A 19713-nucleotide genomic window follows, 5' to 3' on the forward strand; every position below is an offset into this window, starting at 1 on the left:
TGGGGCTTGGCAGGGAGCAGGCACCGCGAGCCCTGGCCTGAGGACCAAGGGGCAGTCGGGTCCAGATGACCTGGATCCGCGCAGGCAAGCCGGGCCCCTCCCCAGCGCAGTCCCAGCTGCTTCTGTTGCCCAGCAGGCCTGGAGCACCCCAGTCCTGCGCTGGCCTCCCCTAAACGCTAAAGGTGACAGTGGTGACCTGCGACTGCAGGGTGTCAGTACTCCAACTCCGTTTCTCCTTCCATTGCTTTTTCAAAAGATAGGTATTTCTTCCTCCCTCCTCTCTTTCCATCCCTTTCCTCCCTTCCTCCCTCCCCACCCCCTCTCTTTCCAGTGAATTCAGAGCCTGGGCACACACTGGCCCTTAGCCTTCCACTCAAGGCTAGTACTCTACCACCTGAGCCACAGCTCCCCTTCCGGCTTTTTGGTGGTTAATTGAGAGTCTCACACAGACTTTCCTGCCTCGGCTGACTTTGAACCACGATCTCATATTTTTGCCTAATCATTAAAAACATTTGGCAACTAAGATGAATATAGTTGGAGCTTTTTGTTTTGATTTGGCGGTACTGGGATTTGAAGTCAGGGCCTTACACTTTCTAGGCAAGTGCTCTATCGTTTCCACTTCCAGCCTTTATTTTTGCCGTCTTCCAAATAGGGTCTTGTTTTTTGCCTAGGCCAGCTTAGGTTGTCATTCCACCCATTTGAAGTGGCAGATGTATACCACTGTGCTCAGATTTTTATTGGGGTCTTACTAATTTTTTTTTTTTGCCAGTCCTGGGCTTGAGCTCAGGGCCTGAGCACTGTCCTTGGACTTTCTCAAGGCTCTACCACTTGAGCCTCAGCACCACTTCCGGCTTTTTTCTATGTATGTGGTACCATGGAATCGAACCCAGGTCTTCGTGCATGCTAGGCAAGCACTTTAACCACTAGGCCAAACTCCAGGCCCAGGGTCTTACTAATTTTTAGGGGCGAGGGCTGGATTAGCCTTGAACTATGTTCCTCCTGATGTCAGCCTTCTCAATAGCTAGGATTATAGGTGTGAACCACTGCACTGTACTCTTGTTTTTGGAGCAGGGTTTCACTATATATTCCAAGCTGGCATCAAACTCACAATCCCTCTGTCTCCTGCCCCTGAGTGCTGGGATTATAGGCAAGCGTCACTATGCCTGCTTTGCTGTTTTTCCTAATAGACAGTGTGTCACCCTCCTCCAGCTCCCTGGAGTGGGATTCTCATGATGTTCCGTCTCAGACTTGTGCAGTGGTCTACATGAGGTCAAGATGGGTGACTTCACATAGCCCTGGTGAGGAACTTTCTCCAGGTCTTGATCATTGGGCCAAAGCTGGTAACTCTTCTATAGCAAAGTCCACCAGCAGCATGGACAGGGGAGGGCACTGACGTGGTGGTCTCCGGACAGGTTCAGGTTTCTATTCAAGCATTCAGTTTGACCCTGGAATCCTTGAGCTTACCTCTCCTGATGCTATCTTCCAGGAGGTCCCGATTCAACATTTCTTCTCCAAATTAGGTTCACAGTCCTGTGGTGCCTCCATGGCGTTTGGGAAGAGAACAATATGGCTGGGTGTTTGGGGCAGGTGTTGAGGCCCTAATTCTCTGTTCTGGGCTTGGTGTCCTGGGTGACAGCAAGGATGACAAGCACCTCTGCCTCCTGTTTCCTTGCCCTGCTCCTGGCCCATTGGGTCATGTGACCTCTCTATCCGTAAACCTCATTCAGTTTGAGGGGCATTGAACTAATCATTCAGTGACTAAAAGTGGAGGGCTGCTGGTAGAAGGATGGGCATGGATACCTTTCCATTCCTGAAATGACCAAATTAAAATTTTCCTCAATACTGAAGTGATCATCAACCCACAAATCACACACACACAGGAGAGAAATTCCTACAAGAAAAAGCTCACAGAGGACTGAAGTGATTGTCAAAACCAATTTCCTGGAGCGAGGAACATGGCCTAGTGGTAGAGTGCTCTCCTAGCATGCATAAAGCCTTGGGTTCGATTCCTCAGTACCATGTAAACAGAAAAAGAAGTGGAGCTGTGTCTTAAATGGTAGAGTGCTAGCTTTGAGCAGAAGCAGCTCAGGGACAGTGCCCAGGCTCCGAGTTCAAGCCCCAACTTGTTTGTAGAGACAGCTAGACACAGAGCTACAGAACAAAAATGATGAAAACTTACACACTGAGCACTGTTTGTCAAGCAGTATTTTTAACACTTCACATGTATTTGGTAAAATATGAAGTTGCTAATATTGACTATTTTTTGTCAGTACTGGGGTTTGATATCAAGGTCTTCCATTTACTAAGTGGGTGTTTTACCACTTGAACCATACTTCCAGTACTTTTTTGTTTTATCAAGCCTTTGTTTTTGTTTCTTTTTTGTAGTTTTATTGGAGGTAAGTCTCAGACTTTCCTGCCCAGGTTGGATTTGAACCATGAGTCTTAGGTCTCTAGCCTTCTGAATTGCTAAGATTATAAGTGTGAGCCACTGGTCTCCAGCTGCAGTCCCTTTTTGCTTTAGTTATGTTTCAAGTAGAGTCTTAAAGTTTTTCCCAGAATAGCCTTGAGACTCTGATCCCCTGACCTATTCTTGGGATTAGAGGCACATATCACCACATGTGGCGATATTTGGCTGTTGTTGACCTACAAAAATGGCCATGCCATATGTTTCAATTTATATTTGCTCTTTTCATCCTTGAACAGCCCTAGAAATGAAAATGGAGAGCTATAGAGATACGAAGAGAACTCAGGTACCATTGCTCTCCACCAAGGCCCCTGCTCCATCCAACCTGATGCCCTGAAATTATTCTCACACCCCACCTCCCAGGCTGGGTGCACTCAAAGACTGAGAGATAAATCTTTGTCCTAAGATGCCTTAAGAGGGAGAATAGACAGACTGTCGAGGGCCTGGCTCCAGCTCCATTGAACACTTCTGGTTCCTAGGAGGTATTCCCATAAGGGAGAGCTAACTGAATGACTGCCGAACCAGCCCAGCCCCAGGTGAGTCCTCCCCAACACACACACACACACCACTGGCATGGAAACAAGACACACTCAACAGTTCCATGTTTATTTTCAGAAAGTGATGAAGACAAAGGAAATACATCCAGACACCATTCTCCATACAATAAATAGTCTCTGTCCAAAAAAAAAAAAAAAAAAGCGTGCATGCCCACAGACATACAAATGAGATTCATGTGGCTGCAGGCGCTCCCCCACCCCTCTCCTCCCTGCCCCTTCCCCTGTGTCCCACTCTTGTCTCCCAGCAGGTGGGCCCAGACCAGCTGCTCTAAGACACCTGAGTCCTCTTCCTTGACTCTGGCTGGCTGACTGTTCTGAGAGCCCCGTGTTTATCTCCGGGTCAGGGATTCACACACATGTGAATGAAACTATCCAGTTACTGCCAACGTGGAGGGTTGATCTCCAGACCCAGCACCTCACCTGACCAGTAGTCAAGAAGTTCTTTTGTGTCCAGAATCTTCTCTCACATCAGCAGGGTTCTCTTCTCCACAGGGCCATCCACCAGAAGCAGCACCAGGTACACGACTGTAGTTTGGATGGAGGAAGGGCCAGGGGACACTCCTGTCACATTTCATTATGGGCCAGGAAGCAGGGAGTGAACCCAGAATCCTTGGGTTTCCCCTCCCCAAGGGGAGCAGGGGTTTCTCCAGCCTGTCTTTTTTTTTTTTTTTTTAATGTAGTCCATATCCTCCAGTCTAAGAACATTTTCTTCGCAGCACAGCATCTGCTCAGTTGGGAAAATAGTTATAAAATTGGCCTTCGGTTTCCTTATCAAAAGGAGAAGGAGCCCCGGCGGGGGATGAGCTGTCACCGCTGGACGGGTAGGGTGACACGCGCCTCCTCTTAGAGTCTCCTTCACCCAGTCCGGAGTCACCAGGCTCTGGCCGCAGGGGGGTGATCTCAGTCCACAGTGATGGGGAGCCCTGCTCTTCAGGCCCCCGTCCCTCAGAGGCTCCTGGACCAGGTTCCATGGGCAGAGTCCGCATGGGGCGGAACCAGCCAGCTGGACCCATTTTGGGAGGGTACTGGGGGGCCATGGGCCAGCCAGCCCCGGGGGCCAGGACCTCCTGGCCCCGGTAGTAGGGCATGGTGGGCCCGGGAGCAGAAGGCAGGAATGCAGGCTTCATGCTGACCGCTCGGAATTCGGCCTCATAGCTGTGATCCCGAGGGGTCCCCAGCCAATACGGTTGAGGGACCATGTCCTTGGCCTGGCTGGGAAGGTCAGGGTAGAAGCGGCTGGGGACAGGATACTGGTTGGATAGGAGCGGTGAGTAGGGGTCCCCTCCCAGCAGTTGACAGTTGGCTCCGGGAGGGGAGGGGACGCTGGTATCAACAGATGCATACATGCTAAAAATAAAACCAGAAGCAAGAAAAACAGGGGTCACAAGCTGAACCAGCACCCATAGAGTCTGACCTACCTTTCCTCACTCTTTCATTTCTTTGGTCCCAACAGAGGGGCCCAAAGGGAAAGGGAATCCTATGATACTCACGACTCAAAATTCTCCCGGAATCCTTTGGCAAAGGGGTTATTATCAATTTTCAGCTGAGTAATCTAGACAGAAGGAAACAGGGTCACCTGAGCCATAGGTCTGGGGATCTAGAAGTTTCTGAAAATATCCTTCCCAGGAAGACTGTGGCTCTCACCTCTGCGTTCTGGTAAGCAGTGACAGCAATGAACTGGGTTTCTTGGAAAGTGAAGATGTGCGCGTTGGGGGAGTTGCAAGGGGCCTCTGGCTCCCCCTCGTTCACCTCCACGATGTGCAGCCGTGGCTGGTACTTATGGAGGGACTGCAGCACAATCATCTGAAGAGATGGCGGAACACCTCAGCTTGGGAGGCTAAGGATTTGCTGTCCTCGAGCTGGCTCTGGATGGCCCTCTGCCTCACCAACTGCTGGCCCCGTGGGCCAGCAAGAAGAGACCCTGATGCCATCAAGTCCCTTCCACAGTCATGTATGTACCTTCTCCCAGGCCCTCCAACCCCAGTCCCCAACCTCTTTGGGGGCCCAGTTCTAGCCCCTTGCCTCCTTTCCTGCTCCATGAAGGCCAAAGTATTAGCACAAGAGGGCTTTTTAGGGATGTGTGGCGTTTTTTTTGTTGGTGGTCGTGGAGCTTGAACTCAAGAGTCTGGGCACTGACTGCCCCTGAGCTTTTTCCCCTAAGGTTAGCACTCTACCGTTTTGAGCCACAGCACCACTTCCAGTTTTTGGGTGGTGAACTGGAGGTAAGAGTATCCTAGACTTTCCTGTCTGTGCTGGCTTCAAACTGTGATCCTCAGAGCTCAACCTCCTAAGTAACTAGGACTGCAGGTCTGAGCCACTAGTGCCCGGCAATAAGTGCTTTGAATGGGATTTTCTTAACCTGAAGCCTCTCTGCACCCATCCCTGAGACATCAGGAATCTCAGCCCCTTGTGGTGACAACTCCTGGCAGCTTGGGATTCAGGGAAGAAGCCCCCCAAGGCTAGCTTGGCCTGGGTTGGTTAAAGGTGACCCCCACCAGCTTCTTTCCATTCCAGCTTCCTTTCAATGTGCGGTGAGAAAGAGCCAGAGTTTACAGAGAAGAAGAAAAAGGACTAGAAAACAGTCCCGGGGTCCCAGGACCACCTGTGGCTTCCAGGATCTCAGCCTCAGAGCGGGCCACCACAGGGCCAGGGGGTCCTACCTGAGTCACATTGTTGGAGGCTCCCTTATTGTTTGTGAGCTTAAGTTTCCCAAAGGAAATTTCCTGGCGCATCCAGTGGGCTCCAGTGTTGGGGGAATCTGGGTGCACGTAAAGGCGGTTCCCTGCAGAGAGTTGACCTCTTTGGTAAGCGACCCCTCCCAACTCCCCTCCCCAGAAAACAGATCCCTGCGGGAAGCTGTGACAATGAGACAGAGGAGGGTGGATGGTAATGTGGTAGGTGTGGACAGAAGGAAGTAGAAGAGAGAATCCAAAGGGAATTAGGGGGAAGGGGAGAGGTGTAGACTTGAACCCAGAGCGTCGGGGGTCAGAGGTCAGGGGCTCCACCAGGAGGCGTGCTGCCTTGAGGAAAAAGCTTATCCAGCACCCTTAAGTGGGGCACATACCTGGCATGCTACCCTCGGCCTTTCCACACTGCACCCACTTTCCACTCTGATACCGCCAGTGATGCTGGTCCACCAGGACCACGTCCACAAACATCCTGTAATGGCTGGTGGGCTCCAGCCCAGCCACAGTAAATGACAGGAATGGGAACATTCGCCTGTGGAGAAGAGAGAGGGCGCAATATGTATTCATCACCCCCCGTGCCCGGCCGCTCCCACCTGCTCACAGGAGCCAGCTGGCGAGCATTCAGGAGGCAAAGTCAGGAGGTTTTTTTAATGGCATAAACTTACAATTAAATACATCCTGTTAAAAGCCAAGATAATCAATACTCAAATCATTTCCTGTTTGGTTTTTCTCCCTACTATGTTCCCCTCTTGTCTATGCCGAGGAGGTTATTTATGGCTAGGGTATCCATGTAGGGATACAGTACAGGGAACGGTTTGTGCAATTCTGTGTTCATCTTGATATTATTCAACATCATTTGCCCAGGAACTATGTTCAACATCACACTGATAGCTTGAAGTATTTACACCATAGGAATCAGCAAACCCTGTAAGTCGGTCTTAAGTCGGTCTTTTATTGTGTATATATGTCAGTGCCTAGGAGTAGAACTTGAGGTCACATACATGCAGGTGTTAAATGCTCTACCACTGAGCTACATTCCCTGCCCATAGGCTTTTTTTTTTTTTTTTTTGGTCAGTCAGGAGGTTTGAATTCAAAGCCCAGGGGCTCTTGCCAACCTTCTTTTGCTTAAGGCTAGTTCTCTACCACTTTGAGCTCATCAGAGGATCAGTTAATGTCCTAGGCAGACAGGGAGCATCTCATCCTTCCAAAAGAAGGTTGTACCAAACAATCCTCAGGCTCGAAGTCTTGGCTCTTGGGAAAAACAGAAGCGAAGGAGTTGGGAGTTGGATGCTGTTGTATTCTCTCTTGTACCATAGTCAGACCCAGAAAGGGAAGTTCTCTCCTTCAATGACCTTCCCCACCACTTCCACAATCACTACCCCTGTTATCACCATCATTACAACCACCACCTCCACTATCACAACCACCATCACCCTTACCACTATCTCCGCCTTCCTATCGCTACAACTACTGCTCCTATCACAACAGCCCGCAGCGGCATGGACACAACCCCCACCTCCATGATCACTGCCACTGTCACCACTATCACCATCACTACCACTGTCCCCCTCTAACCACCTCCACCATCACTACGACCACTGCCTTCAAACATCACAGCCACCTCTACCAGCAGCATCACCAGAGCCAGCACCTCCCTACCACGAGAGCCACCACCAGCTCCTGCGGCGAAGCTTCTCTCTTAAAACCTGGGCTACCAAAACAAGCAGAGCCAAACTCTTAGCAGAAGTTCCTCTCAAACTGGGCACCGGTTTTAGGTGTGAACACACCTAAAATCCTAGCTACTCAGGAGGCTGAGATCTAAAGATCACTGTTCAAAGCCACTCTGGCTTGGAAAGTCCATGAGAATCTTCTTTCCACTAAACTAAAAAAAAAAAAAAAAACACCCTGCAAGTAGAACTGTGATTCAAGTGGTTGATCAAAAGCTCAGGGACAGGCTGGGAGTTTGGCCTAGTGGTAGAGTGCTTGCCTAGCATGTACGAAGGCCTGGGTTCAATTCCTTGGTACCACATACTTAGAAAAAGCTGGAAGTGGTGCTAAGGCTCAAGTGGTAGAGCTCTAGCCTTGGAAAAACCCTAAGGACAGGGGCCAGGAGTTTGGCCTAGTGGTTAAAGTGCTTGCCTAGCATGCATGAAGGCCCGGGTTTGATTCCTTGGTACCACATACATAGAAAAAAGCTGGAAGTGGTGCTGAGGCTCAAGTGGTAGAGCTCTAACCTTGAGAAAGTCCAAGGACAATGCTCAGGCCCTGAGCTCAAGCCCAGGGCTGAAAAAACAAACAAACAAACAACAACAAAAAAATCCAACGACAGTGCTCAGGCCCTGAGCTTAAGCCCAGGACTGGCAAAAAAAAAAAAAAAAGCTCAGGGACAGTGCCCAAGCCCCAAGCCCTGAGTTCAAGCCCCACAACTGGCAAAAGACAAAAAAAAAAAAAAAGAAAGAGAAAAGAGAAAAGAAAGAAGAAACAATCGCTTCTCATCCCAGTTGGGTACTGGCAACTCATAACTCATATCTCCACTCCTAGCTACTCAGGGATGATGAAACCACTTGATTCGTAGCTACACTTCAGTTTTCTGGTGGTTAGACACAAGTATCTAGTGGACTTCCCTATCCAGGTTGGCTTCTACTTGTGAGCCTCAGATTTTAGCCTCCTGCATAGCTAAGGTTACAGACATGAGCGAGCCACTGGCACCCCGTTCCACTTTTTGTTTTGTGTTTTGTTTTGTTTTTTGGGTTTTGTGTGTGTGTGTGTGTGTGTGTACCGTGTATAAAGTCCAACCAGGCCTTGCACACACTGAGCAAACACTCTGCATTGAGCCACACATCCCTAGTTCCAGAGCACATTTTTGAGCTTCTATTTACATATCACCCCACTCATCAAACCATACCTTGAGATAGAAAATGTTATTTGCAGTTTTATATGTGAAAACACTAGAGATAGGAGAGAGATTTTGGTGACAGTTTCCCGGTGAGAGAGTAAAGCTGGGTTTTCAAACTGCAGAGCCCAATGCTGTGTTTTCCATCCCTTGGTTTTGCTGCCCCTCCCTCAGTCCTCCCAGTCCTGCGGCTTGAACTCAGGACCTGGGCACTGTCCTTGGGCTTTCTCAAGGCTAAAGCTCTACCACTTGAGCCACAGCACCACTTCCAGCTTGTTTTTTTGTTTTTTTTGTTTGTTTGTTTTTTTTCCCCCTGTGCATGTGGTACTGAGGAATCGAACCCGGAGCTTTGTGCATGCTAGGCAAGCATTCTGCCACTAGGCCATGCTCATGGCCCTTGGTTTTGCTTTTTGAGCCACACTTCTGTTTCCGGCTTTTTTGCTGGCTAATTGAAGCTAAGAGTCTCTCCAATTTGTCTGCCTGGGCTGGCTTCAAATTCCAGTCCTCAGATCTCTGTTTCATGAGTAGCTAGGATTGACAGCGTAAGCCAACCGGAACCCAGTTTCCATCTTGCTTTTATTATGAGTAATGGGAAATGAAGAAGGCAGGCAGAAGATGGGCAAAGAGAAGGGAAGAGAAAAGAAGAGAGGAGCTCTTGGTTTCACTCTGAAAGGTACGAACCATCACCAGCTTGAATTTCAAAATAGCACCCAATTTACATGAGACTTAGCTGGGAAGAAGTCAGGAATGGAGACAGATCAGAGCCACATTTGAACCCTCTCCTAAAGCGTCTGAGTCCAAGCCTCCCAGTTTCTCTGCTGCTCCCAAGGACCCACACCACAAGGTGACTCTCAGAGCCACGGAACCTACCCCACCACATCCCAAGCACACACTTCCACTTGCCATTATTAACTGCAAAATGAAAAGAACAAGGACAACCAGGTGTGGTGGTTAGTGCCTGAAGTGCTAGCACATTGACAAGGTGAAGCAAGAAGGTGGAGAGTTTGTGGGCAACCTGTTACAGGTTCAGATTCTGTCTCAAAAAAATTAGATAGCTAGAGCCAGAAGTTTGGCCTTGTGGTAGAGTGCTTGCCTAGAATGCACAAAGATCCGGGTTCGATTCCTCTGTATCCCATATATAGAAAAGCTGAAAGTGGTGCTGTGGCTCAAGTGGTAGTGCACTGGCCTTGAGGAAAGCCCAAGGACAGTGCTCAGGCTCTGAGTTCAGTTCCCAGGACTGGCAAAAATAAATACACAAATAAATAAGATAGCCCGTACCTGTGGCTCATGCCTGTAATCCTAACTACTCAGGAGGGCTGAGATCTGAGGATCGAGGTTTGAAGCCAGCCTGGAAAGTTCAAGAGGCTCTTAATCTCCAATTAACTAATAGAAAGTGTGAAGTGAAGCTGTAGCTCAAGTGGTAGAACACTAGCTTTGAGCAAAAATGTTAAAGGACAGCACCCAGGCTGTTCAAGCTCTAACACCATCACAAAGCAAAAATATTGAAACTGGGCTAGGAATGTGGCTTAGTGTTAGTACATGATGCCCTGGGTTCGATCCCTCAGTACCACACACACAGAAAAAGCTGGAAGTGGCACTGTGGCTCAAGTGGTGTAGTGCTTGCCTTAAGCAAAAGAAGCTCAGGAACAGTGCCCAAGTCCTAAGTTCAAGCCCCAGGACTGACATAAAAATAAATAAATAAAATTAATAAACCAAAGCTAACCAAACTAGACAACAGTGCCTCAATGCCTGTAATCCTAACTCTTGGGAGACTAAGAACAGAATTTTGGCTCCAGACCAGTCTGAGTAGACTCTTTCTCAGTCCATAACTGAGAATGTGGCCCACACCTCGCATCCCAACCTAAAGTTGGGAAGAGCTGATGCAGTGGCTGAGTCTGAGCTCCCAGCAATGGCAGAAAGCTTAAAATAGGTTGGGCACAATTCAGGCTTGTCCAGGCTGGAAAAGGAAAACAGAGCTAAAAGCACTGTGGTATCACACCAACCTATCAAGCATGAGGTCTTGAGTTCAAATCCCAGCAATACCAAAAAATTAATAAAAATACAGGAACATAAGTAGGTTTTCTGAGTTTTGTTTTTTTTTTTTTTTTTTTTTGTTGATCCTAGGGCTTGAACTCAGGGCCTAGGTACTGTTCCTCAGCTTTTTCACTCAAGACTGTCACAATTCTACCACTTGAGCCACAGCTCCACTTCTGGCTTTTTGGTGGTTAATTAAAGATAATAGGGCTAGGAGTTTGGCCTAGTGGTATAGAATGCTTGCCTATCATGCATGAAGACCCGGGTTTGATTCCTCAGTACCACATATATAGAAAAAGCCGGAAGTGGTGCTGAGGCTCAAGTGGTAGAGCTCTAGCCTTGAGAAAGTCCAAGGACAGTGCTCAGGCCCTGAGCTCAAGCCTAGGACTGTCAAAAAAAAAAAAAAAAAGCAATAGAGATAATATTCTTATAGACTTTTCTACCTCAGCTGGTCTTGAACCACAGTCCTCAGATCTCAACCTTCTGAGTAGCTAGGATTCAAAGCAGAAGCCACCAGTGCCCAGCTTGATACCACCTCTTTTTTTTTTTGTTGTTGGTCGTGGGGCTTGAACTCTGGGCCTGGGTGCTGTCCTTGAGCTCTTCAGTTCAAGGCTACTGCTCTACCACATGGAGCCACTGCACCATTTCCAGTTTTCGGTTGGTTAATTAAAGATAAAAGTTTCACAGACTTCTGTGCCCAGGCTGGCTTTGAACTGTGATCCTCAGATCTCAGCCTCCTGAGTAGTTAGGATTACAGGTATGAGCCACCAGCACCCAGCTGGTACCACCTCTTAAGAGCATATCTGTAGGGCTGGGAATGTGGTTTAGTGGTTTAGTAGTACAATGTTTGCCTAGTAGGCATGAAGGCCTGGGTTCAATTCAGTACTATATAAGAGAAAAAGCTGGAGGCAATGCTGTGGCTCAAGTGGTAGAATGCTAGCCTCAAGCAAAAGGAAGCTCAGGGACAGGGTCCAGACCCTGCATTCAAGCATATAACTGAAGCCGAGTGCTGCTGGCTCATGCCTATAATCCTAGCTACTCAGGAGGCTGCACAGACAGGAAAGTCTGTGAGATTCTGATTTCCACTAAATTACCAAGAAAAAAAAAACAAAAAACTCCAAAAAACTGGAAATGGAGTGGTGGCTGGAGCATGGAGGAATCTGCCACAACTACAACCTCAGACTTATAACATAGATGGCCACTTGTCTTTGGCCACATAGTCCTCACAGAAAGTGTATTTATACACATGTAAAAAAGGTCTGAGGGGGCCGGGAGTTTGGCCTAGTGGTTAAAGTGCTTGCCTAGCATGCATGAAGACCCGGGGTTCGATTCCTCACTACCACATACATAGAAAAAAGCCAGAAGTGGTGCTGAGGCTCAAGTGGTAGAGCTCTAGCCTTGAGAAAGTCCAAGGACAGTGCTCAGGCCCTGAGCTCAAGCCCAGGACTGGCAAAAAAAAAAAAAAGGTCTGAGTTGAAATGTGAAGGAGAAAAAACGGTGATGGCGGAAGCCCAAGACGACTACATGGAATTGAAGTTGTTTTTTACCGTCCTCTAACTTCATGTAGACAAACACAAAGCAAATTGAGCTATTTAACAACAGAGATTCCCCCCGAGTTATCTTAATTATAATAATCAACCAATCGCACCCAGAAAAATGGGGATTACCAGCAATTAATATACTCCCACACACCCACAGAGGCCCAGCCTCTCCTCTACCATCCCGTTAGATATTCATCAACACACTCCACATAGAAACTCTAGCACGCCTGTGTGCAGCACGGCCAGGCTATCCAGAATTCGCACAAATGCAAACACAAACACCAAAGTTTCCTCCCCTCGCTTCTTCTCTCTCAATTTTCCTATCTGGAATCAGCCCCTTTGTTCTCCACCCAGGTGGGCAGGAGAGGAAGGATCCAGGACAGAATGACTCAGCTGGGACGAAAGGCTGCAGGGCTGTGGGTGAGCCTGGGGTGGCAGAAAATTTCAGAAAGGAAGAAAGCAGTGGGTGATGTGGTGAGGACTGGCAAGTCATTAGAACCCCATGGAGAGACAGGCCAGCCCACCAAAGCTGGAGGCCCGAAAAAAAAAAAAAGCTGTTCTTTGAGCTATTGAGCTATGGAAATTCTCAGGTCCAGAAACTGTATCTCTGAAAAGATACAGAGGCTAATGGGATTAAATGGAGAGTGATGTGTCCTTTGTCTTCCTCCCCCAGCAGAGGACTTCTAAGGTCACATCCAAGAGGGGGTATTCAAAGAAAATGGTAAAGAACAACAATCTCCACCCCTCCCTTAACAGAGATACAGCCAGGCACCAGGGGTTCACACCTGTAATCCTAGCTACTTGGGATGGAGGTTTGACACCATCTCACGCAGAAAGGTCTCCAATCAACCACTCAAAAAAAAAAAAACCAAAAACAAAAAAAACGCAGAAATGAAGTGGATGCTGGTGGATGGTGGCTCACGCCTGTAATCCTAGCTACTCAGGAGGCTGAGATCTGAGGATCAAGGTGTAAAGTCAAAGTCAGCCTGGGCACAAGAGGACCTGAGACTCTTACCTCCAATTAACCTCTAGAAAATGGGAAGTGGGGCTTGGCTCAAAGGTAGGGCAGTAGCCTAGAGCTGAAGAGCTCAGGGACAGCACCCCGGCCAAGTTCAAGCCCACAAGAAAAAAATAAAAACAGAAGTGGGCTGGAAATGTGGCTTAATGGTGGAGTGCTCGTCTAGCATGCATGAAGCCCTGGATTTGATTCCTCCGTACCACATAAACAGAAAATGCAGAAAGTGTCACTGGGGCTCAACTGGTAGAGCACTAATCTTAAGTACAAAGAAGCTCAGGGACAGCACCTAGACCCTTAGTTCAAGTCTTCTAACCAACAAACAGAAAACCAAAAACCAACAACAAAAACACATAGATACAAATGATTGTAAAATGCAGATTCAAGTACTTCCTGTATGGAAAAAAATCAGGGAAAAATGCTGGTATTTTTTAATCTCTCTCTCCCCTCCCTCTCTCTTTTAGTATTTAAAAACAATGATCAAAATAAATCCTTTATCATTACTCATTCATTTCTTTTCAGATTGTTGGGTTTTTTGTTTTGTTTTAGACTTATTAGCTAACCCAAGCTGCTGCCTGGACTTCCTATGGGCTCCAGGTTGGCTTTGAACTCACAACCTCCTTGCCTAAGCCTCCCAAGTGGTGCCAAGACTATAGGCCTGTGTGACTATGTTCAGCCTTCTTCTGAGGTTTGCTAACAGCTTTTATCTTTTAAGATCCATTTTCAGAAGCGTATAAAGATTTAGGTAAAACAACAGCTGGGATTTACTTAATGTCTTCCTAATAGATCTGCAGACAGGAGAGATGATGGAAGAAATACTTTTGTGTGTAGTGGGATTAGGTGTGTGTGCACACAAGCATGCATGTATGGCCAGTCCTGAGGCTTGAATTCAGGGCCTAGATGCTGCCCTGAGCTTTTTTTTTTTTTTTTTTTTTTTTTGCCAGTCCTGGGCTTGAGCTCAGGGCCTGAGCACTGTCCTGGGACTTTCTCAAGGCTAGAGCTCTACCACTTGAGCCTCAGCACCACTTCCGGCTTTTTTCTATGTATGTGGTACTGTGGAATCGAACCTGGGTCTTCGTGCATGCTAGGCAAGCACTTCAACCACTAGGCCAAACTCCAGGCCCTGCCCTGAGCTTTTGTACTTAAAGGCTCTATCCTCTGACTTTTTGGTGGTTAAGTAAAGATAAGAGTCTCAGCCTTTCCTGCCAGGGCTGGCTTTGAGCTTTGATCCTTAGATCTCAGCCTCCTGAGTAGCTAGCATTACATAGGTGAGCCACTGGCTCCCAGATTGTACTGGAATATTTTTTTAAAAAAATTAAATTGTTATATACAGGTGATGTACAGAAGGGTTACATAAGTCAGGTAAAAAGTACATTTCTTTTTGGAGAATGTCACCCCTTCCCTGCTCTCTGTCAGGTTTTCCTTCTATAAGTTGTGCACTTCAGCTTCAATGCAGTGACTGGTGAGCACCACTGCTGCATTTATTCACCCTTCATCTCTCCATCTGTGTCCCCATTTCCCAAAGACAGAGAGATGAACACATAAGACAAAAAGAAAAGAAAACACGAACAAACAACCAAAAAAAAACAACTTCAGCCAGGTGCCAATGGCTCATACCTACAAGCCTAACTACTCAGGAGGCTGAGATCTGAGGATCAATGTTCGAAGCATGCCAGGGCAGAAAAGTCCCCATGAGACTCTTACCTCCAATTAACCACTCAAAAACTGGAAGTGGTGCTATGGCTCAAAGTGGTAGAGTGCTAGCCTTGAGCATAAAAAGGCTCAGGGACAGCACACAGGCCCTGAGTTCAAGCCCCATAATCAACAAAAGAAAAAAGAAACTTCTTGTTTCTGTTTGTTGGAATTCACTTTGATAGATATTATTTTATATGATCAGAGACACAGAGGTATTACACCTTCATGTTCCTCCCCTGAAAAATATCCTCTTAGTGGAATTTATTTTTATTTTTTTTGCCAGTCTTGGGGACTGAATGCAGGGCCTGAGCACTGTCCTTGGACTTTCCTTAAGGCTAGAGCTCTACCACTTGAGCCACAGCACCATTTCAGCTTTTTCTATGTATGTGGTACCGAGGAATCAAATCCAGGTCTTTGTACGTGCTAAGCAAGCACTCTACCACTAGGCCAAACTCCCAGCCTCTGGGATATTTTTTTAATAATAAAAAATGAAAAAATCCAGCTGGGCACTGGTGGCTCGTGCCAATAATCCTCACTACTCAGGAGGCTGAGATCTAAGATTATTGGTTCAAACATAGTCCTAACAGAAAAGTCCATGAAACTATTATCTCCAATTAATCAGTGAGAAGCTAGAAGGTGGAGATGTAGCCCAAATAGTTAGAATACCAGCCTGGAGCAAAGAGGTGCCCCAACCCATGAGTTCAAGCCCCAGGACTGGCACAAAAAAAGGCGAGGGGGGGGGTTTAGGGATGTGCATCTAAAACAGAGACGGACTTGTCCAGTGAGACACAGAGAAGTGATGGAGACACACATTAGCAAGTCACCCCCTGGAAGCACCTCCTTAAAACAGACACCTGACATGGGGCCAGGAGTTTGGCCTAGTGGTGGAGTGCTTGCCTAGCATGTACAAAGACCTGGGTTCAATTCCTCGGTACCATATATATAGAAAAAAGCTGGAAGTGGTGCTGAGGCTCAAGTGATAGAGCTCTAGCCTTGAGAAAGTCCCAGGACAGTGCTCAGGCCCTGAGCTCCAGCCCAGGATGGGAAACAAAACAAATAACAAAAAAACCAGACCCCTGACAGACCAGCTCAGCTAGATCACTGAACCTCACCCCATTCACTCTGCTAATCCAGACTGCAGGGGCAAAGGCCTAGCATTAATATGGAGATGCTCCAGTTGGACTCCAGCATGGGAAAGCCACCTGCCAATACCACAGGCAGAGAGTTCTCTGTGGGATGGAGTGCAAGCTACCACTAGGTATTTTTGACCTTCGTGTTTCTCATCTGTAAATTGGGAGGATGAAAACATAATGAAATAATGGAAGTGAAAGCACTGTGAGTGCACATGCAAGGCCCTGGGGCAGTGTGGGTGGCTGTTTTAACTGGGGAGCCAGAGAGAGAAACTCAGACTGATTCCACCTGAGCGCTGACAAATGCGTGCATGTACTGTGTAACCTCGGCAAAGTCTCTTACTGTCTCTGGGCCAGTTTCTCAGCCTGTGCAGTGAAAGGTTTGGACAGGAACTTCTGAGTCCCTTCCAGTTCAGATACATTGGGTCCAGAAAGCTGGCCTGTGATTGACACGTGGATAGGAATTACCAGAAGGCTTCAGAGACGAAGGCTGAGCCTTGAAACAACTGCCATCTTCCCAGGGTTTCATCCCAGCTGAGAGGAATAAATCAGCAACAACCACATGTGGGTAGGTGGACAGGTCCCTCAGTCTCAGATCACCCCATCGAAATTGTCTAGAGGATCAAGATGCTTCTGAACACCCATTTGGGGGCCCAGTTAGGTCTTCCCTCTCCACCCGTGCCACGCCCTGAGAGTCTCTCTTCCACACCTCCCCAACATCCCAGCCCACCAGTGGCACAGTCCAGAGGGTTTGGCTGGTCTCGAGCCCACCAAGTCCCCGAAGGGAGGGGTGTGAGCATCCTGTCATCAGTCAGGCCCAGGAGGCCCAAAGAGGCTGCTGCTTATACACAAGTGGCAAGTTTCTCTTTCTTTCCTCAGGCAGCAGGTTCTGTGCGGAAGCAGCACCCTCAACCCCAAGCTGGACCACTGATGCCCCCACGGGGTTGAGGGGTGGACGCAGGACTTCCCTGCCAGCCTTCCCCAGACCTGGACTGGTGACTAAGCAGACTTTTCAGGGACCTGTCTCCAAGGGTGCAGCGTGGGCCTAGCCACCGGCTCAGGCTCTGGGTAAGCGGCGCGCTGCTGCGCAGGCCCCTGGGCATTTATTTCTGAAAGGATACGTGTGTCCCCCCTCTCTCAGCTTCACTGCCCCCTCCCCTGCCGAACACACACACACACACACACACACACACACACACACACACACACACACACACAACAGATGATCTCAAGTAAGACCGGAAAGGAAACTTGGCGACTACTTCTCCATGTTACCAAATCCAGGCCTACCTCCTCTTCCCCGCCCTCCCCCCCATACACCACCAAAGCTCCTCTGCTCCGGGAAGGATGGATGGGATAGAGGAGATCCCCAGGATTTACCCCCCTCTCCACTACTGTCCCCAACACTTCAGTTTCTCCTTCAGAGTGCCTAAGAGGAGGTCCAGAACCATCAGAGCCTGGACACAAGCTCCTCGCTGCCCACTGCGACTCCCATTTGGCCAGAGAGCTGGCAGGGGCACCTGCCAAGCCGGGGTGAAGCCAGAGGTGCCTCTGCCCCTGCATCGAGGTGACTTCTCCGGTAGCCCACACCGTCTCTGTCCCTGGCGCTGGCTGTCGGTGGAAAACCCTGGGCAGAAACAACCCTCCAGAGTTTCCCCGGTGCTCGCCTACAAACCCCACTTCTTCCTAAAGCTTAAAGCCCGAACTGCGAAGACGTTAAGGGAACTGGGAGACGTTAAGGACGCCGAGCCAGAAAAGGGAAAGCCAGCCAGCCAGTCCCGCCGGCGGGGTCCCGGCCGGCCCCGCCCCGCGCGCCGCGCTCACCGCCCCTGCTTGGTGATGATCATCTCCGTCTGGTGCTGGTTGAACTTGGACCACAACAGGTGGTTGTTGAGCGCCACTCGCAGCTTCCCGGACACCTCCAGCCCCGCGGGCAGCGCGTAGTCCTCGCGTGGTCCCGGGTAGAGCCCGGCGCGCGGGTCCGGGATGGTGTAGCCGTCTCCGGGCTGGTGGTAGCCCTCGGCGGCCGCTGGTGGCGGGAAGGGCTCGCCCGCCCCGGGGAAGCCGGCCGCTTGGGGTCGGGGTGGGTAGGCGTAGGCTCCGAGGAAGCGGCCCGGCGGGGCGGGCACCAGGGCGCCCCCGGCGTAGGGCGCCCCCAGACCGCCGCCTCCTCGACGATCGGCCGCGTCCTGCGCGCCAGGCTCGGGGTAAAAGTAGCGGTGCTGAGGATCCGCGCCGGGCGCCCGGCTCTCATCACTCGCCGGCATCGCTTCGGTGCCCGTCAGCATGTCTCTGCTGCCCGGCTCCACGATGCCCATCCGGGGCGGGCTGGGCACCTTCCCCGCAGCCGTCGAGGACGAATTCCTCTTTGCTCCCCCACGGTCTAGAGAGGGTCGTGGGGGTGGGGCTGGGGGCGGGGCGCAGGGGAGGGGTGGGGGGCCACCCGAGCCTGGACTCGGGGCGCCCGGCTCCCGCGCCCCGCGTTTGGCAGGCGCGCGCGCGCGCGGCAGCTCCCCGGCTCGCCCTCTCCGGCGGGCCACTGTCACTAGCGCCGTCGCCGCCGCCGCCTTCGCGGTGGCTTTATGAAGTTCCCCCTCCACCCTGCACCCCGGCCCCGCCCCGCCTCACCCCGCCCCCTCGCGGCTAATACTGGGTTAATTCTACGTGGTGGATGGAGACCGGCGAGGTGGGCGCCTCACCGTGGAGACCGGCGAATCCCTGCGCACCGCTTAGAGACTTCCAAGGCCCTCTCCTACAGGAAGCCCTCCAAGGTAGCCCGGATACAGACTAGCTGGGCATTCTCCTGCCGTGTGTCTGCGCTAATGGCCTTGGCCCCACAAAGGCGCACGTGATGGGCTATGTTGTCCCCCAACCCTGGAGCACATTGGAACCCGGTGGAATGGGGGGGAGCAGCCGAAGCAGCCCACCCCCACAGAAGCTCTCACACGTCGGGTAGCGTTGGGCTGCCAAGTGCTGACCCCGCTCTGCCTCTGATTCAGTATATTCAAGTCCCACCGGGTGCCATCATAGACGGTGGGGAGAGCGGGCTTTACAGGACGCAGCCTTTCCAGAATGTTCTAGGCTGCATGGAAAGCGGTTTCGGGGAACCTCAGAGGTGGCTGACAGGAAGGAAGTCCAGCACACGCTCTGCCTGCCCTGCGCCTCGGCTGACGGGCTGCTCTTCCTCGATTGCCCTTTTCTGCTAACTAAGATATCCTTTCTCTCCCCCAATTGAAAAATGTTCCCCATTGGCAGTTTTCCTGTGTGTCAAAGATAAAACATCCGGATACAGAAAATCTAAGCAGTATGGACAAACAAGAACCAGGATAAATCACCCCAAATTCTACCCCCTCAGAAGCAAACAGGACTAACATTTTGGTGAACAACCTTCCAGAAATTGCTCTTCTATACCATCTCCTGGCCTCTGTCTTTTTGCACACCCACAGGCTTGTATATAAACACCACACGTTTTGTTTGGTGATGCTTTTCTTTTTCATTTGACGAGGTGTCGGGATTTTTTTGCATATCGATATGTAGAAGGTATCTTGAAAAAAAATACTTCAAACTGGATTTCATCCCGTTATAGACTTCTCTCCCCTCCCTCCAGCTCAGCCCTCCCCAGTTCTCCCCTGGGGGCTGGCCCCATCTCCACATTTCTGTCCCAGCCCAATAGGGTTTCACCCTTAGGGATCCATGG

General features: G+C 49.8%; 1 protein-coding gene across 1 annotated transcript; it reads right to left on the reverse strand.

The window, feature by feature from the left end:
* Window positions 1-3223: 3223 nt before the first annotated feature.
* Window positions 3224-18334, reverse strand: Tbx21 (T-box transcription factor 21). The gene is made up of 6 exons (XM_090351678.1): window positions 17841-18334; window positions 6086-6240; window positions 5682-5803; window positions 4666-4824; window positions 4512-4573; window positions 3224-4368 (listed from the first exon to the last, which is right to left on the reverse strand). Exons 1-6 carry the CDS (start codon window positions 18332-18334, stop codon window positions 3750-3752), a joined length of 1611 nt encoding a protein of 536 aa, XP_090207804.1. The 3' UTR covers window positions 3224-3749.
* Window positions 18335-19713: the final 1379 nt, after the last annotated feature.

Source organism: Megascapheus bottae, chromosome 17 (assembly GCF_031878675.1).
Source record: "Megascapheus bottae isolate mThoBot1 chromosome 17, mThoBot2.hap1, whole genome shotgun sequence".
NCBI lineage: Eukaryota > Metazoa > Chordata > Mammalia > Rodentia > Geomyidae > Megascapheus > Megascapheus bottae.

What these genes read in the sequence shown, in the direction of transcription:
- Tbx21 (XM_090351678.1), bottom strand. Translation starts at nt 18,334, where the DNA reads ATGGGCATCGTGGAGCCGGGCAGCAGAGACATGCTGACGGGCACCGAA. An exon ending in GGCCGAGGGTAGCATGCCAG is followed by an intron (nt 5,804 to 6,085) that starts GTATGTGCCCCA and finishes AACTCTCTGCAG; the next exon opens with GGAACCGCCTTTACGTGCAC. An exon ending in TTCCGGGAGAATTTTGAGTC is followed by an intron (nt 4,369 to 4,511) that starts GTGAGTATCATA and finishes TTTTATTTTTAG; the next exon opens with CATGTATGCATCTGTTGATA.